Here is a 17424-nt window from a genome sequence, read left to right as displayed (position 1 = left end):
CAGTTTTAAAATTTAGAAGTTTAAGTTCATATTTAAGAAGCAAATTCTAAAAATTACATTTTTAAAAAAGTTTAGTTTTGAAGCTAATTTTGGTTATGGTCTAATGTACTCTCAGAAAGTCACCCAGTTTTTTAAGAAACAACAATCCTTCATGAATATTAATTTGTGGAGTAGACAGACCTGTCTGGCTGACCTAACACCTATTTCCATGATAGAAGTACCTATTTAACTCCAACTCCATTCTAGTCAATGAAAAGTAAATGGAAGTGTGCTGGAGGGTTTGTAGGTAAAGTTTTTACTTTTCTTTAAGACATGCTTTTTTTTTTTTTTTGAGATGGAGTCTCATTCTGTCGCCCAGGCTACAGTCCAGTGGCACAATCTCGGCTCACTGCAAGCTCCGCCTCCTGGGTTCTCGCCATTCTCCTGCCTCAGCCTCCCAAGTAGCTGGGACTACAGGCGCCTGCCACCATGCCTGGTGAATTTTTTTGTATTTTTAGTAGACATGGGGTTTCACTGTGTTAGCCAGGATGGTCTCAATCTCCTGACCTCGTCATCTGCCTGCCGTGGCCTCCCAAAGTATTGGGATTACAGGCATGAGCCACCGCGCCCAGCCAAGACATTCTTATTTGGGTTTTCTGTTCCTTGTAAAGAAATGCACTCCTAACATATATCTTATAACATGGTATGTTTCACATTAGTGTCCTCTGTCTAATCACAGCTCCTCCATGCTTGGAATGTTCAAAAGATCCTGAAGAACCTCTATTTTACACAAAGACACATGAAGAAAACTGACCAGATATTTAGCCAATTTCACTGGCTTAGCTATTCTTTTTATATTTTCCATGAAGCATCATCTTTTGTCATTTCAGTTCTCACCAAGCCTCCCATCCAGGTCTACGCATATCTACAAAATCTCCAAACACTCTTGATATTTTGCAGTCAATGACCCATTCAAATATCACCACTTCTGTAAATGCTTTCTCAAACTTCCTCACTTACCTTCCCTCCTATAAAACTGACCACCCACTTGCTCCTTTGTGCCACCTCAGGAGCCTGCACAGAGTTCTGTCACAGAACCTGTAGGATTTCACTATAATTGTTTTGTTTAGTTGTCTCCCTTCCTGCAAATGTTGTACATCATTGTAAGTGGCCGTAGCAGGCTAATGGTGACCCCACGAAAACATGTTCACATTCATGTTCATGTTCATTATATGGCAAAAGATGTAATTAAGACTTTGAGATGTGGTGCATATCCTGGATTATCCCAATGGGGTCTGAATACAATTACATGTACCATCCTAAGAGATAGGGAATTTTGGGACACAAGAGAAGAAGCAGATGTGAAGATGCAACAAAGAGAGATGTGGCCGCAAGCCAAGGCATGCCAACAGCCACCAGAAACTAGAAGAGTCAAGGAATGGATTCTCCTATAGAGTTTCTGGAAAGGGGGGTTGCTCTACTGACATTATGATTTTGGACTTCTGGCCTCCAGACCTCAGAGCGAATAAACTTCTATTGTTTTAAGCCACCAAGTCTGCGGTAATTTGTTACAGGAGCCACAGGAAACTAACACAGTGGCAAATGGTAGATTTTCAATAAAGGAATCAGTAAATGTACTCACATTAGCAATAAAAATGAAAATCAAATAAGTGTGAGATTCCATTTTCACCAACTATACTTGGACCTGAAGAGGGCAAGATTTTGGTAAAATATTCCCATGATATTGGCGACATTACAGATTGAGCTAAGTTTTCTTTAAATGGCAATAGAGAAAAATATACTACGTGCCATAAAAATGTTCATCTCGATTAGTAATACAACTCTTGGCAATTATTACAAAGGAATAGTTCAAAAACACACAACTGAACAAAAGAAAGGAGAGGAGGAAAATAATTAAATATTCACTGATTCTTATTTGTTAATTAAAAAAATCAGATTGCAAATAACCTAAAATGTCCGAAATGAAGAACGGTTAAGATTATGATTCAGTGACTCCAGTGAATATTATGTAGCTATTAAAATCAGTTGTTATAACGATACCAAAACAAGAGAAGATAATTTATAATATGTCAAGCAAGGAAATCAGAATTCAAAATTGCATGCATATTATGGTTCCTAAACTGTGTGCAAAGGCATCCTAGCAAATTTAAAGGGGTGTAGTGAGACATTTTAAATTTTTTAGGGAAAAACCATAATACTCAACATCTGTTGGACTACTAGCTCTTAGTTCACAGTTACATTAGAATGTGTTCCATATGGCCAGACACAGTGGCTCATGCCTGTAATCCTAGCACTTTGGGAGGTTGAGGTGGGCAGACTGCCTGAGCTCAGGAGTTTGAGACCAGCCTAGGCAACATGATGAAACTCCATCTCTACTAAAATACAAAAAATCAGTCAGGCATGGTGGTATGTACGTGTAGTCCCAGCTACTCAGGAAGCTGAGGCACGAGAATTGCTTGAACCTGGGAAGTGGAGGTTGCAGTGAGTCGAGATCATGCCACTGTACTCCAGCCTAGGTGACAAAGAGAAACTCTGTCTCAAAAAAAAAAAAAAAGAATGTGTTCCATTCCTTTTGATGAAGTCATATTTGTGGAGCTGGGTTTTGGGAGGATGCTATGATAAAAACAAGTATTGTGTGAACATCAGTATGGAAATGAGAGTGACAGTGTCCAATCTGATTCCAAGGTTTGAAAAGTCATGCAATGCCTAACAGGAACACACATCTCATTAGTAAGGAATTTTGGTTACTTAAAAAAAGATAAAAATGTTTTGCCTTCGATTTATCTGTATTATTTTTTCCAAATGGTTAGTTCTTAGGACATAAATTGTATAAAATTCTTTGGACTACTTAATAAATAGAACTGTTTGGTACTTCTTTTGGCTTATAAGTATCATGATAAAATTACCAAGACACTAACGGCTCCATGAATGAGAAAGTTTGGGAACCTATGATGTATACTATGATTGCAATTCTTGACCTCATAGAACTTATATTCTAGTAGCAGACCCACAGCCCAAATCTAGGACTTTTAACCCCAAGTACAGTACATTTGTTATGTTTCAAAGCTCACTACTTGTTTAAACTTTACATTCATTCATTCATTTATTTATTTTTAGTGACAGGGTCTCACTCTGTTGCCCAAACTGGAGTGCAGTGGTGTGATCATAGCTCACTGCACCCAGAACTCCTGGGCTCAAGTGATCCTCCCAGCTCAGCCTCCCAAGTTGCTGGGACTATAGGCATGCGCCACCATGCCTGGCTAGTTTTATTTGTTTTTAGTAGAGCTCAGGTCTCACTGTGTTGTTCAGGTTGGTCTCAAACTACTGGGCTGAAGTGATCCTTCCACCAAGCTTGAGGGCTAAACTTTACTTTTAAGCACCTGTACAATATAAACTGTCAATTACTATAAAATTAAAGATTAAAAAAATAGTACCCTCAAGTGGAAGGTATTTATAATCTAGTGGAAAATAAGATAATATGCACAGTGTAGTGGGTTGAATGGAGGCCTCCCAAAAGATACATCCATGACATAATCCCTGGAAAGTGCAAACATGACCTTATTTGGAAAAAGAGTCTTTGTGGTTGTAATTAAGTGAAGGATCTTGGATTATCTGAGTAGGCCCTAAACCCAATGACAAGTATCCTTACGAGAAAAACACACAGTAGAGACATGGAAAAAGCCACGTGAAGACAGAGGCAGAGAGAGGAGTTATGTAGTCACAAGCCAAGAAACACCTGGAATGACCAGAAGTTGCAAAAGGCAAGGAAGAATTACTGCTCCCCACAACCCCCCAGGGCCTTTGGAAGAAGCAAGGTGCTGCCAATACCTTGACTTCAGATTTTGGCCTCCACGCTGTGAGAGAATAAATGTGTGTTCTTTTGAGTCACCAAGTTTGTGGTAATTTGTTATAGCAGCCACAGGAATCTAATACACATGGTATAAAAAATGATTACCTCTATGATTTTAACTGCTTTCCTCATTTGCTGTTGTTCCCAAGTATCTTGCTTTTCATCTTCCTGACTTTCTTCACTTGTTTCTTCATTTCTGCTTACTAGCGGAAAAAAAGCTCACATGTAAACGTTTAGTATTTTTCCATTTTAATTGCAGCAAGCCAACATTTTTTGAGATTATACAAAGGCTTAGTACCACTTGACGTGTTATTTATTCTTCACAATAATTCTGGGAAGAAGGCACTATTACTGCCCTCATTTCACAAATGAGGAAATGCAAATATTGGGAGGTTAAGTAACTGTCTTAGGACTATGTTGAAGCTGGAAGCTGGATCCTGGGATCTGACTCCATAACCTGCACTCCTATCACTAAACTGTCCCACTCAAAACACTATAGCCCTATATTGTAAAAAACTGAGAAAGAATGAAATGTTTGGTTTTTCTTATCAAAGATCTCTCAATTACTACCTGAGAATCCAAACACTTAAAAATAAATTGTAAGGAACTAAGTCCTTTTCTGAAAAAAATATTACTTAAAGTTACAAAAACCTTGGTCAAATGCATATATCATAAATGAGAAATATGAAAACAGTCCTTTAAGGCTTAGTATTATTGGTAGAGGAAATTTTTTATTACAGCAGGGAAGATTTTAATACATGACATCTAAAATCTCTATAGATGCTTCCATGTTAAAAAAAATATATTTATAAAGGTAAAAACGATCAATGCTTTGAAAATAAGATACTGCACATTTTTTTTAACCTGTCCAAAAACATCAAGGTGGGAGGTCAGGCATTAATAAACATTATTACACATACTCCTTCATAATAACATTTTGATACAGATACATCTTTTAGAGATCACAATATCATGGACCAAATCGATGTTAAAAACCATTATCAACACTATAAAATGTGAGACAGCATATTACATTTTTTACAGAGATTCTCTCATATTATATTCTAATAAAAAATATCCTAATCTTCATATATTGGTAAATACATACTTGATTCCTCAGTCATCCTTTGTCTAAGTGTTTGAGGTCTTAGAGTAAATGGTATTCTCTTTTCATGGTCATCAGGCTCACTCTCAGGGTCGTCTTCACTCTCTCTCTTCATACCAGAGATGGAGGAGGTATGTTGTACATCCAAAGAAATATAGTCATCTTGGGCCCTGGCCAATTCACGTTTTCTGCGGGCTGCCTGAATAAAAGCTGCATCTGGGATCTTAACTGAAGGAAACAAAGACAAGGACACTAAAAACCAAAGACCAATGTAAGTAAATATTCCTCACATTTAAGAAAAAGAAAAAAGCACCATTTTCCTAAATTATTTGCTATTTTGATATATGAATGTGACTTTAATAAATGGCTCAAAATCTGTATCAGCAAAGGAAGAAAACTTAATAGAGATTAAATACAACTTAGAAAAATCAACCAAATCTAGAAGTATCAGAAAATATATTGAAACTGCTTCATTTTATCTTTTAACTCTCTTACTCATCAGGTACCGCTCACTTTGTTGAGGGGTCGCTATTTCTCATTTCTGGAAGCTCTGAGATTGTCAGCGCAGGGATGTGGAGAGGGCTAAGTGTGGTGTTCCCCAATCAGTGAGAGCTACAGAAGTTAGAAGGATCAATGACAGACCATACTACACTATGATGTCCTCCTTCCCTCCTTCCCTCCTACCCACGCTTACAAGAAATCAGAAACACACTACAAACAGTAACAGAGCAAAGCCAAATTAGCCTCTGCGGTTCTGTAGTGAGCCCCACGTGAATAAACATGAGACATTAAGAAGTGTAAAGAAAATAATCAGGTTCATTTACCAGGTGAAAAATTTTAAATGACAACAACCCTTAAGAGAGTCTTATTTTTTTTCTTTATTTTGTACAGCATAAACATCATTAGCATAAACTCTTCCAATTTAAAACGAGTTTCTTCATGCATGATCTAAGGTGAAATTTATCTTCTGGAAAAAACGGTTTCTTAAGAAAAATACTACATTAAAGAAACAGCGAGAGAAATTTTCACCATTTTAAGCATTTCAAACTACTAAAAAGATGTCAAGCTACTGAGGCTGAAGTGAAATTTTCTAAACTTTCCCACAAGTTGACCCAAATTCTTTGAGAAATAAACAGAAAAATGCCATGTACTTGGAGATGCACAAAAGCTCCCATGTTTGAAACAAACAAAAAAAAGAGAAAGATTTTAGAAATCACAGACCAATATGCTTGACATCAGCCCTAGGGAAAATTAAAAGTCCTTGAGTGAATCATGAAGCAATAAAGAAATCACTAGAAGTCAATAAATATTCATCAAGAACAAGTAATATAAAATGAAGTGATTTGCTTTTTTATAGATTAGTAATTATTTATAGACTACTGTCAGGGACATGATGAAGGTCAGGTGTCTCTTCCTCCTCCCAATGCATTTAAGATTCAAAACCATCACAGCAGGTTATAGTAGCAATTGTCGACCCTGGCTACACACCAGAGTCACCTGAGAAGCTTGACATACCCAGGCCTCTATACCAGTGATTCAGATGTTGATCTGAGGCAGAGCTGAGCAGAAGTATGTTTTTATAGCTCCCTAGAGGATTTTAATGTGCAGGCAGGATTAAGACAAGACACTTAGGTTCAAATACTCAAGTGTATGAATGTGGACACAGAAATACTTATTTTGGAAGTGATTTTCTTGCAGGTGACTCAGTAGGGTTTAATTAGTAAGTCACAAGCAACGGGACACACTAGTAAGATATTAGTGCTACATAAAGGTAACTGCTCAAGTGAAAATAAAGAAGTAAAAGATCAAGGAATAGAAGAGTATTGCATTTGTCCTGTTTCTGCATATTCAATACCTCGTTCAAGGGTTCTCACACAGCAGATGCTGGGCAGACATGGGAGGAATCAATAATGTCAGCATATTGTTCAATAATAAATACATCATGTTTTTACAAATTTATAACTTGTGAATAATTCTTCACATATATCATCCTATCTGATATGCAATCATCTAGGGCTGAGAGGTAAATTATCATCTTCTATTAGTAACAAGTAATCTCTGCTAGAGGGACTATTTTGAGGCAGTTATTCATCGGAACACAAATAAATGCTCTTCTTCCACATGCCAGCCCTTAAAATTAACACATTCCTCCATCTTTTCTTCTCCAGCCAGTAAGTCCTTTGAACTTTCAGGTGTTCCTCACAGGACAAGTTTTCAATTTTTAATCAGCGTTTCTCAATGAGCATGGGGGAGGGGCAATTCACTGTGCTGAACTGTTCTGCACTCCTGTTAAGACACTTATCATCCCTTGCCTCTAGGGCACTATGTGCCAGCAACAACTCAACTACTATAATCATTTAAATAATCCCATACATTTTCAAACGCTGCCCTCTCTCCTAAGGTGGGGGCAGTGCTGCCAACACTTTACAACCACTGCCTTATCCTGTTTAATCCACAATCTTTTTTTGTTTGTTTGGTTTTGAGATGGAGTCTTGCTCTGTTGCCCAGGCTGGAGTGCACTGGCATGATCTCTGCTCACTGCAACCTCTGCCTCCCAGGTTCAAGCAATTCTTTTGCCTCAGCCCCCTGAATTACAGGCGCATGCCACCATGCCTGGCTAATTTTTACATTTTTAGTAAAGCCAGGGTTTCACCATTTTGGCCAGGTTGGTCTCAAACTCCTGACCTCAGGTGATCCATCCACCTCTGCCTCCCAACCCGCAGGCATGAGCCATGGCACCTGGTCTAATCCACCATCTTTTATAGTAGCATTGTTTGGTACAGTAGCCGCTAGCCCTATGTAAGTATTCAAATATAACTAAAAATTCAATTTCTCAGTCTCACTATAGCCACATTTCAAGAGCTCAACAGCCACTTGTGACTAGTGGCTACCATATGGACAGTGAAGATAGAAAATTTTTCCAAACCACAGAAAATTTTACTGAATAGCACTGTATCTAGAATCTAGACAAGGCTTCAACTGTTTACTAGATTTCAGTTCTTAATATTGGCTTAATCGCTTAGTATTTCTGTACCTTGTGGACATGGAGAAGAAACAAAATTACAAGGTTACAGAGCTACTGGTTGTTGTTATTTAATAGGCTAATAAAGAAGCACTTATGGCCGGGCGTGGTGGCTCACGTCTGTAATCCCAGCACTTTGAGAGTCCGAGGTGGGCAGATCAAGAGGTCAGGAGATCGAGACCATCCTGGCTAACACAGTGAAACCCCATCTCTACTAAAAATACAAAAAATTAGCCAGGCGTGGTGGCCTGTAGTCCTAGCTACTCAAGAGGCTAAGGCAGGAGAATGACGTGAACCTGGGAGGCGCAGCTTGCAGTGAACCCAGATGGCGCCACTGCACTCCAGCCTGGGCGAAAGAGTGAGACTCTATCTCAAAAAAAAAAAAAAAGAAGCAGCACAGAAGCACTTATTACTATATTACAAGCGTCATAAAATATATTTTAATAATTTTATTTCAATATAATTTGTTTCCTTTACAAAGCTATGTATTTTACTGTATTTTCTCAGAAGGGATCTTAGGCTTCACTAGACTGAAAAAGGAGTCCACTGCACAAAACAAGTTATAAACCACTGTAAGACGCCAGATAAATATTTTTCACTTTGCGGGCCATAGGGTCTTTGTGGCAACTTCTCAACTCTGCTGCTGCAGTGCAAAAGCACCCACAAATATTAAGTAACTGAAAGACTGTGATTGTGTTTTAATAAAACTTTGTTTACAAAAGCAGGTGGTGGGCCAGATTTGCCAACCCCTGAACTAGACTGATCTTTCTAAGACACAAAAACATTCATGTCATCTGTATAAAATTTTCAGTGGTTCCCTAAGCCCTGTATAATCTGACTCCAACTTGTCCTTCCTGTTTTCTTTTCCTTAAACTCGCAACCAAATGCTTTCAGCCAGAGCTATTTTTAGCTTCCTGCACATATTACATACCTTCCCTAGAGTTTCAGATATGCTACATCCTATACCTGAAACATCCTCCCTGACAAATTCTTACCATCCTTCAAGTATCAATGTCAATCACCCAGTATAGCACAGTGATTAAGAAGAATACAGGCTCCAGAACAAACTGGGTTTGAATCCTAGCCCTGCTACTTATAAGCTGTCTGACCTGTGCATGTTAAAATGTAATAAAAATGAGCAATTTCGGCACTCTGACAATCATCATTAACGACCTACTTGCCCCATATGTCACTAGAGTTTGTTATGTCATTAATAACTATATCAAAAACACTATATTAAAAATAAAATTCTTAACCAAAATCATACAAATTACTAACCTGTTGATGAAAGTTCTTTTTCTCCAAGAGAGCTAGAGCTGTCAGAAGACAAACCCTGATCATCCTTACTTTCTGAGGAGTGATGTATTTCATCCTCTTCATCTGTGGACACATCAAGGGTTCTGGATTCTAACAGGACATTTTAAAAATACAACAAAAAAGAGTCAAAATAATGGAATTAATAATTGAAATTCTGAACAACACATGGCATATGTATAATACGGTGTTTTAATCCTAGTCCATATATTAAAGTAGACATATTGATCTTCCTCCAACTTTCTATCTTAAGCAACTGAATGATCTACTAAGTGTACAAAGACCCTATTTGTATTATCTAGGCATCTAATAATATATTTCCAAAAGTATGCAATGAGAAAAGGGAAGGAGGCATTAGAGAAAAAAAAAGCGACAAAAACTGAAGTAATATTTAGAGAAGTAATGATTGTGAATAAGTAGAAAAGAAAAATATTTAATGTATACTATGTACTAGGCACACTGAAACCTGTTTTACATGACTTATTTAATACCTGTAATTCTATAAAGTAAATGCTATTTCTGATGAGTTCACTAAGGATTGAGAGGATAAAGAACACCAACTCGGGAAGTGGAGAAGCAGGGCTGTCAACCTAATCCCAGCCAACTTCAGAATTTAGGCTCTCTTTATAGTATGCCATATTTCAATGGCTGGTGGCAAGAAATATTGTAACGAGCACTTTGGTCAAAATTAAACCATGGGTCCATCTTTTCAATGCATGATTTGGGAAGGTAAATAGTCTGTTAAATTCAATTAATCTGTTAAACAAAGATAACACCAAGATAAAACCCATAGGGGTGTTGTGAAAATTGAATGAACAAAATAAAGGAATTCTTGACATTACTGACAAGTAAGGATTTCTTAATCCACAATAAATTTGCAATCTTTATGAGTAACCTTAAAACATAAGATTACATAGTACTCATTAATTTTAATTTTCTACCTTAGTTAGAAGACCTACATACAGTTCAAAAAAGGCTGGAGTAAAATCAAAATTTAAAACACTAAAAAAAATATAGCTGCAGCTCACATCTTTCTTAGATATTGTCATTTATGACAACCCATACCTGTTTCCAAAGTGGATTAACACCAAAGCAGTGGGTCTTAAAGCATGGTTTATCAATCCCTGGAGGTCCTTGAGACTCTTTCAGAGAGTCTGTGAAATTAAAACTACTTTCATCACAATAATAACATGTTATTTGTTCTTTTTACCATGTTGACATTTATATAATGAAGTAAAGGCAGTGATGGGTAAAACTGCTAGGCTCTTGGCATGAATGAATCAATTTGTAGTAACAGTTATGGTATTTTTCCTTACCTCACGTGGCAGAAAAAAGCCAGTTGCTCTTCATGAAGTAATTAAAAAATTGTTATTTTATTAAATTTTGACCCTTGAGTACACATGTTTAATATTCTTTGTGACAAAATCAAAGTATTCATAAGGCACTTTTGCTGCATCTTGAAATGCAATGGCTGCCTTAAGGAAAAGCATTTGTGTGACTGAGTTGCAAGCTGAACTAGACATTGTTTTTAAGAAGCATCACCATTTTACTTGAAAGAATGACTAACAAACTGATTATTCAGACATGGCTATCTGACAAACATTTTCTCAAAACATGAGCCCAGTTGTGCCTATCAATAAAATGAGAGATTTCAAGTGAAAATTGAGATTTTGGAAAACTTATATTCTCTACTGTGAACCTAACAGCTTTCCAGTACTTACAGACTGATTAATCAGTGGTAATACTATGAGTTTTTTGGTATTGTACAATAAAATGCTCCAACATTTGCAAGATCTGCAAACTCAGCTAATGAATACCTTCCAAATAATGCAAGATGTTACCAATTGTTCATGAGTAAAAGATCCAAAGTACAAAACAGAACAGAGTTTTAAGGTAAGAGCACCCCAAATTTAATCATATGGTTTAAGATTCCATTTGGCAACTTTTTTTTTTTTTTTTTTTTTTTTTTTGAGATAGAGTCTCACTCTGTCACCCAGGCTAGAGTGTAGTGGCACAATCTCAGCTCACTGCAACCTCTGCCTCCTGGGTTCAAGTGATTCTCTGCCTCAGCCTCCTGAGTAGCTGGGATTACAGGCACCCACCACCATGCCTGGCTAATTTTTGTATTTTTAGTAGAGATGGGGTTTCACCATGTTGGCCAGGCTGGGCTCGAACTCCTGATCTCTTGATACGCCTGCCTCGGCCTCCCAAAGTGCTGGGATTACAGGTGTGAGCCACTGCGCCCGGCCCGCAACTAACTTTTAAGAAGGGTTAGTTTATTACTTGTTGAGCTGTGTTATATTAAAGCACAACACCCTCAATGATCTAAAAACGCTATTAAGTACTCGTCTTAATCATGTATCTGTCAGAGGCTGTATTTTCTTCAAATACTTCAACCAAAACAAAATAGCACAAGAGATTAAAAGCAGAAACACCTATGACAATTCATCTGTCTTCTATTAATATTTTGCCAGACATTAAAGAGATCTGTAAATTGAAAACAATGCTACTCTTCCTTTTTTGGGGTAATACTTTTCACAAAAATCTTACTTATCCTTACATGTAATAGATTTTTTGTAAGTGAATTAATAAATTTTATTTTTAGTGTGATAAATATTGATAGGTATAACCTACTGAAACAAAAGCTCTTTGGAATCCTTAATCATTTCTAAGAGTCTAAAAGAGGTCCAAATCCCAAAGAGTTTGAGAACCACTATTCTAGAAGGCAAGAGAAAAGGAACTCCTGACTTCAACTTTCATCTACAAAGTTTAACCAGAAAACAAATATAAAAGGTCATGAAAACTTTAGACAAATAGAAGGTCACAAGAAAGACCAAGAAATCACGAAGATCATAAACCTGGAGGACATTATGTAACATGAAATAAGACAGGCACAGAGAGACAAACACCACATGATCTCACATGTGTAATCTAAAAAAGTGGAAATCAGAAATCACAGAAGCAGAGAGTCGAGTAGTGGTTAGAAGGGACTGAGGTTGAGGGTAGTTGGGGAGATACTGGTCAAAGGGCACACATTTTAATTAGACAAGAGGAATTCTATTCTACAACACGGTGTCTAAAATTAATAACAATGCATTGCATACTTGAAAATTAGTAAGAGTAGATAGTAAGTGTTCTCACCACAAAAAAAAGTAAGTACCTAAGGTAAAGCAAATGTTAATTAGCTCCATTTAGTCACTGTAGACACATTTCAAACATCATGTTGTACACCATAAGTATATACAATTTTTACTTCTCAATAAATTAATAAAAATCACTTTAATGAGAATAAAAAATAATAGGAAGATTTTAGATCTCAAGACTAACCGAAAACCGTATTCCTCATTAAGCTACAATTCCAACTCAGAGCAGCACATTTTATTTAAACAACTTTATGCTGCCTTACACCTGTATTTAAGAACTCAAAGGTACTTCAAAATGACGACACTATATCTAACACCATTACTGGTACAATCTACAGTGTCATGAATCTCTATCATGCTTCTTTGTGTTGTATATATTACTATTAGTTTTTGCAAATAACTGGTGAAAAAAGAAAATAAGCAAAGGGGAATGTCCCAAAACCTAGATTCTTGTACTATTCTGGCTAAATGTTTTCAAGAAAGATAAGTTGGTCAAGTGTCTAAAAGGTACATATAACTTCTGCCTACTTAATAGTATTATAAATTATTGAACTCTGTTGTGACAGTTTAGGTTCTTCATAAACTTTGATAACTGTGTTAGTTATAACTGGTGGAGTCATCTGATGGTGAAAACGAAGAGCCTCCCAACTGCACACGATTGTTTTATCTCCCCCAAGGAGTCCAAAAGGTAGATGCAGATAGCGGGCAAGTGCTCGAGCTGTTTTCTCGCTCACTACCTTCTGGACTTAGACTCAGCATGGCTTGCGGTCGGCAGCAAGTTATAGAACCCCCGGAGAAGGATCCAGAGACCCCGCGGCCCCTTCCCGACCTGTGCCGTCACCTCCCCGCTTCCCCGCGTCTCCCTGGACACCTGAGCCTTCGTCCGCGCGGGGAGCCGCTTTCGTGGCGCGCCGGGAGCTCGCCCAGACCCGGCCCCGGCCACGAGGGCCCCGAACCCGGTGGGGCCGTCCAGCCACCTGCGCGCGGCCTCCTCCAGAGGGCGGCCCTTCCTCCGCAGAACTCGGGACCGGAAGTTCCCTCGGCGCCCCAGGCTCAGCAGGCGACTCCTCGGCGCCATCGCTGTCGCTGGAATCGGCCGCGCGCTGCCGAAAAGTCCTTTTCGGCCTGTGAGCCATGGCCGAGGCCCGAGCGCCCGGCGCCCTAGCACCCGCTGAACCGCAAGCCGCAGCTTCAGTGTCCGCCCCCTAGGGCGCGCTCCCGCCGCGCCTGGCCGCCGAGTGCGCGCGCCCGTCCCGCCTGCCTTCTGCTCACCGCTACTCTGTCTGCGCCTGCGTGCTTTGCCTCCCTGGATCTGGTAGGCCGAGTTCTGTTCTGGGGCCTGAGTCTGGAGAGTTTGCAAAGCATTCCCTTTGCCAGGTTAGGTTGCGTGGACTGACACCTTAGAGATATTCACGGCCTATCCGGTCTGAGTCCCACGGAGAGCAGAACTCACGTGCTGTCCTTGTGCAAACCCCATCCAGAAATCAAGCGTTATGCTTTCCGTCCTGGACTGGAGCCAGATCCGTTGTCTTTTACTTTCTGGAGAGAGTGCCCCCTCCAACCAAGATTAAAAACAAACGAAACCCCAGTAGTGTGAGGCTCGGGGTAGGAGGAGATGCCTTTGAGAATAAAACCATAAAGTCTGTACATAAACAATGCATACACATTAGCAAAAATCAAATGACTTCCCCCAGGCAGCAGGGTTTCAAGAGAGCCTTGTTAAATGTTTTCACCCTTAAAGAAACTATCTAAAAACAAAAAGCTATTGTCTGAGGCAAATTTGTTCTATATTCATCAAGCTCTGTCTACTACTGTATCTGTATGGTAGAAATACTATATAATGTTGAGCTACTGCACACCTGTTATCAACTCCATGTTTAGTGGTGTCATATTGAGAGGTGACAGCGGGCCAGCTGGAGTTCCGGGTGGGCATGGGCTTGGCGGGCCTGCACTCGGAGCAGCTGGCCGGCCCTGCCAGCCCCGGGCAGTGGGGGACTTGGCACCCGGGCCAGCGGCTACAGAGGGTGTACTGGGTCCCCTAGCAGTGCCGGCCCACCGGCGCTGTGCTCGATTTCTCGCCGGGCCTTAGCTGCCTTCCCGCGGTGCAGGGCTCGGGACCTGCAGCCCGCCATGCCTGAGCCTCCCACCCACTCCATGGGCTCCTGTGCCGCCCGAGCATCCCCGACCAGCACCACCCCCTGCTCCACGGCTCCCAGTCCCATCGACCACCCAAGGGCTGAGGAGTGCCAGCGCACGGCGCGGACTGGCAGGCAGCTCCACTTGCAGCCCCTGTGCGGGATCCACTAGGTGAAGCCAGCTGGGCTCCTGAGTCTGGTGGGGACATAGAGAGTCTTTATGTCTAGCTCAGGGATTGTAAATACACCAATCGGCACTCTGTATCTGGCTCAAGGTTTGTAAACACACCAATCAGCACCCTGTGTTTAGCTCAAGGTTTGTGAGTGCACCAATCGACACTGTATCTAGCTGCTCTGGTGGGGCCTTGGAGAACCTTTATGTCTAGCTCAGGGATTGTAAAAACACCAATCGGCACCCTGTATCTAGCTCAAGGTTTGTAAACACACCAATCAGCACCCTGTGTTTAGCTCAAGGTTTGTGAGTGCACCAATAGACACTCTGTATCTAGCTGCTCTGGTGAGGCCTTGGAGAACCTGTGTGTGGAAACTCTGTATCTAACTAATCTGATGGGGACGTGGAGAACTTTTGTATCTAGCTCAGGGATTGTAAACGCACCAATCACGGCCCTGTCAAAACAGGCTGCTGGGCTCTACCAATCAGCAGGATGTGGGTGGGGCCAGATAAGAGAATAAAAGCAGGCTGCCCCAGCCAGCAGTGGCAACCTGCTGGGGTCCCCTTCCACGCGGTGGAAGCTTTGTTCTTTGGCTCTTTGCAATAAATCTTGCTACTGCTGACTCTTTGGGTCCACGCGGCTTTTATGAGCTGTAACACTCACCGCAAAGATCTGCAGCTTCACTCCTGAGCCCAGCGAGACCACGAACCCACCAGAAGGAAGAAACTCCAAACACATCTGAACATCAGAAGGGACAGACCCCAGACGCGCCACATTAAGAGCTGTAACACTCACCGCGAGGGTCCGCAGCTTCATTCTTGAAGTCAGTGAGACCAAGAACCCACCAATTCCGGACACAATATTGGCACCTTGAAATCAGCCATAAAGGGACTACTTATACCATATAAATTGGAAGACCTTGGAAGTCCAGGTGTTTCTCCCAGATATCCCGTCATTAAACATTTACCATTGTATCACTGACTATATGTCACCAAAGGAATCGAGAAGAGGCAAAGTTTCTCTGATTGATCTAGCCCTGGAATTCTTTTTTCTTGGCTTTGTCTTTTTTTCTTGGCTTTTCTCAATAAACTGAAACTCCTTGATGTAAATTTGGGAAATTATATGATACAGTATTATCAGTTATTCACAAGTTATTAATGTCTTATTATAAAGAGAGGCTTCTCTTTTTAAATCCAGGTAAAATTAGAGAACTACTTTTTTTTTTTTTTTTTTTGGAAAATTGGCAAATGGTGTGAAAAAGATATTTCTGGACAATAGAGATACTTGTGGCATCTGAAAGAACAGCTTCCTCTCATGGACCAAGTGCTCCTTGTAGTTAGAATAAACTAAAGATTGGAGATGGAGAAGTGGGTTCCGTTCGGTCCAGTGCTTTTCAGATGCCATCTTTCCATGCAGAAGTCCCAAGTTCTGCCGTGGATACTGCTCTGTACTCCCTTAGCAGAGGAGGACATCTTTCCAAATTACACTATAGTTAGTGCTAAACCAAACAGGAGACTATAATTTTTAGTTTAGTTAATTTTATGGACAGAGTCTCGCTCTGCCACCCAGTGCGATGGTGCAAATACAGCTCACTTCAGCCTTGACCTACTGGGCTCAGTGATCCTCCCACCTTAGCCTCCTGAGGATCTGGGACTACACGCGCATACCCCAATGCCCAGCTAAGACTAGCATTTTGAAACGGTGAGGAGAATGAGGAAGATGATCGTGATTGTAATTGGAGAGAAATTCAGTGTTCCGTTATGCACTCTTAAGGAAACATATTAATATATTGTACAATTCAATCAGTGTTTATTATACACCTACTAGCACAGGCACCATGCTAAGCCCTAGACTAATGCTCATCAAATCTAATGTTCTTCAAAGCACATGGAAATAGTGTGGACATATAGATACTGATTGAGCTGCTCTGTGTAGGAACCAAGAGTCTTCATTTCTAGCAAGCTCCCAAGCGAAGGCAAGGATACTTGTCTGAGGATCACTCTAAATAGCAAAGTCCTAGGGCAGATACTAAGTATTAATCACCCTTAAGAAGGCTGGGTGCAGTGGCTTACGCCAGTAATCCCAGCACTTTGGGAGGCCGAGGTGGGCGGATCACGAGGTCAAGAGTTGAAGACCAGCATGACCAACATGGTGAAACCCCATCTCTACTAAAAATACAAAAATTAGCCGGGCGTGGTGGTGCATGCCTGTAATCCCAGCTACTTGGGAGGCTGAAGCAGAAGAATCACTTGAACCCAGGAGGCGGAGGTTACAGTGAGCCGAGACCGCACCACTGCACTCCAGCCTGGTGACAGAGTGAGACTCCATCTCCAAAAAAAAAAAAAAAAAAAAGAAGTCTTAAAAAATAGTCCAAATAACTTAATCATTGATGAACTTCATATCAGATTGTAACAGCATGTAAATGTTAGGTACCTCAAAATTTAGAAACCTAAATAGCCCCCCAAAAGGGAAACTAATAAGAATCTATTCAAAGTGAGTAAGGTTATTTAAGTGTAGAAGTTGTTCACCATAAGGGGATATCTGTCTGCACCTCCTCAAAAAGGGTTCTCTGCCAGCTTCCAAAGTCATTTTAGGTGTTTGTTGCAATTGGAAAGGGGGTCAGCAGGACAGAATTCACTCCCAGTGTTGCTTAAAAGGGAGCAGTTTATTTAAGGACAATCT

General features: G+C 40.3%; 1 protein-coding gene across 3 annotated transcripts in view; it reads right to left on the bottom strand.

Moving 5' to 3' along the window:
* Positions 1-15842, bottom strand: part of GCFC2 (GC-rich sequence DNA-binding factor 2) — a 47742-nt gene extending 31900 nt beyond the window's left edge. Inside the window, exons 1-4 of one of the 3 annotated variants that reach the window (XM_055378150.2) lie at positions 13264-15842; positions 9256-9384; positions 4959-5183; positions 3956-4053 (exon numbers count right to left, since the gene is read on the bottom strand). In XM_055378150.2, the coding sequence (XP_055234125.2) occupies positions 3956-4053; positions 4959-5183; positions 9256-9384; positions 13264-13570 (759 nt within the window). In that variant the 5' untranslated portion in view covers positions 13571-15842. Of the gene's footprint in view, positions 1-3955; positions 4054-4958; positions 5184-9255; positions 9385-13171 lie in introns of all 3 variants that reach the window. The other 2 variants (XM_019021120.4, XM_019021119.4) reach the window with 2 other exon arrangements.
* Positions 15843-17424: the final 1582 nt, after the last annotated feature.

This window comes from Gorilla gorilla, chromosome 12 (genome assembly GCF_029281585.2).
Source record: "Gorilla gorilla gorilla isolate KB3781 chromosome 12, NHGRI_mGorGor1-v2.1_pri, whole genome shotgun sequence".
NCBI lineage: Eukaryota > Metazoa > Chordata > Mammalia > Primates > Hominidae > Gorilla > Gorilla gorilla.
This window is presented reverse-complemented; position numbering and strand designations above follow the sequence as displayed.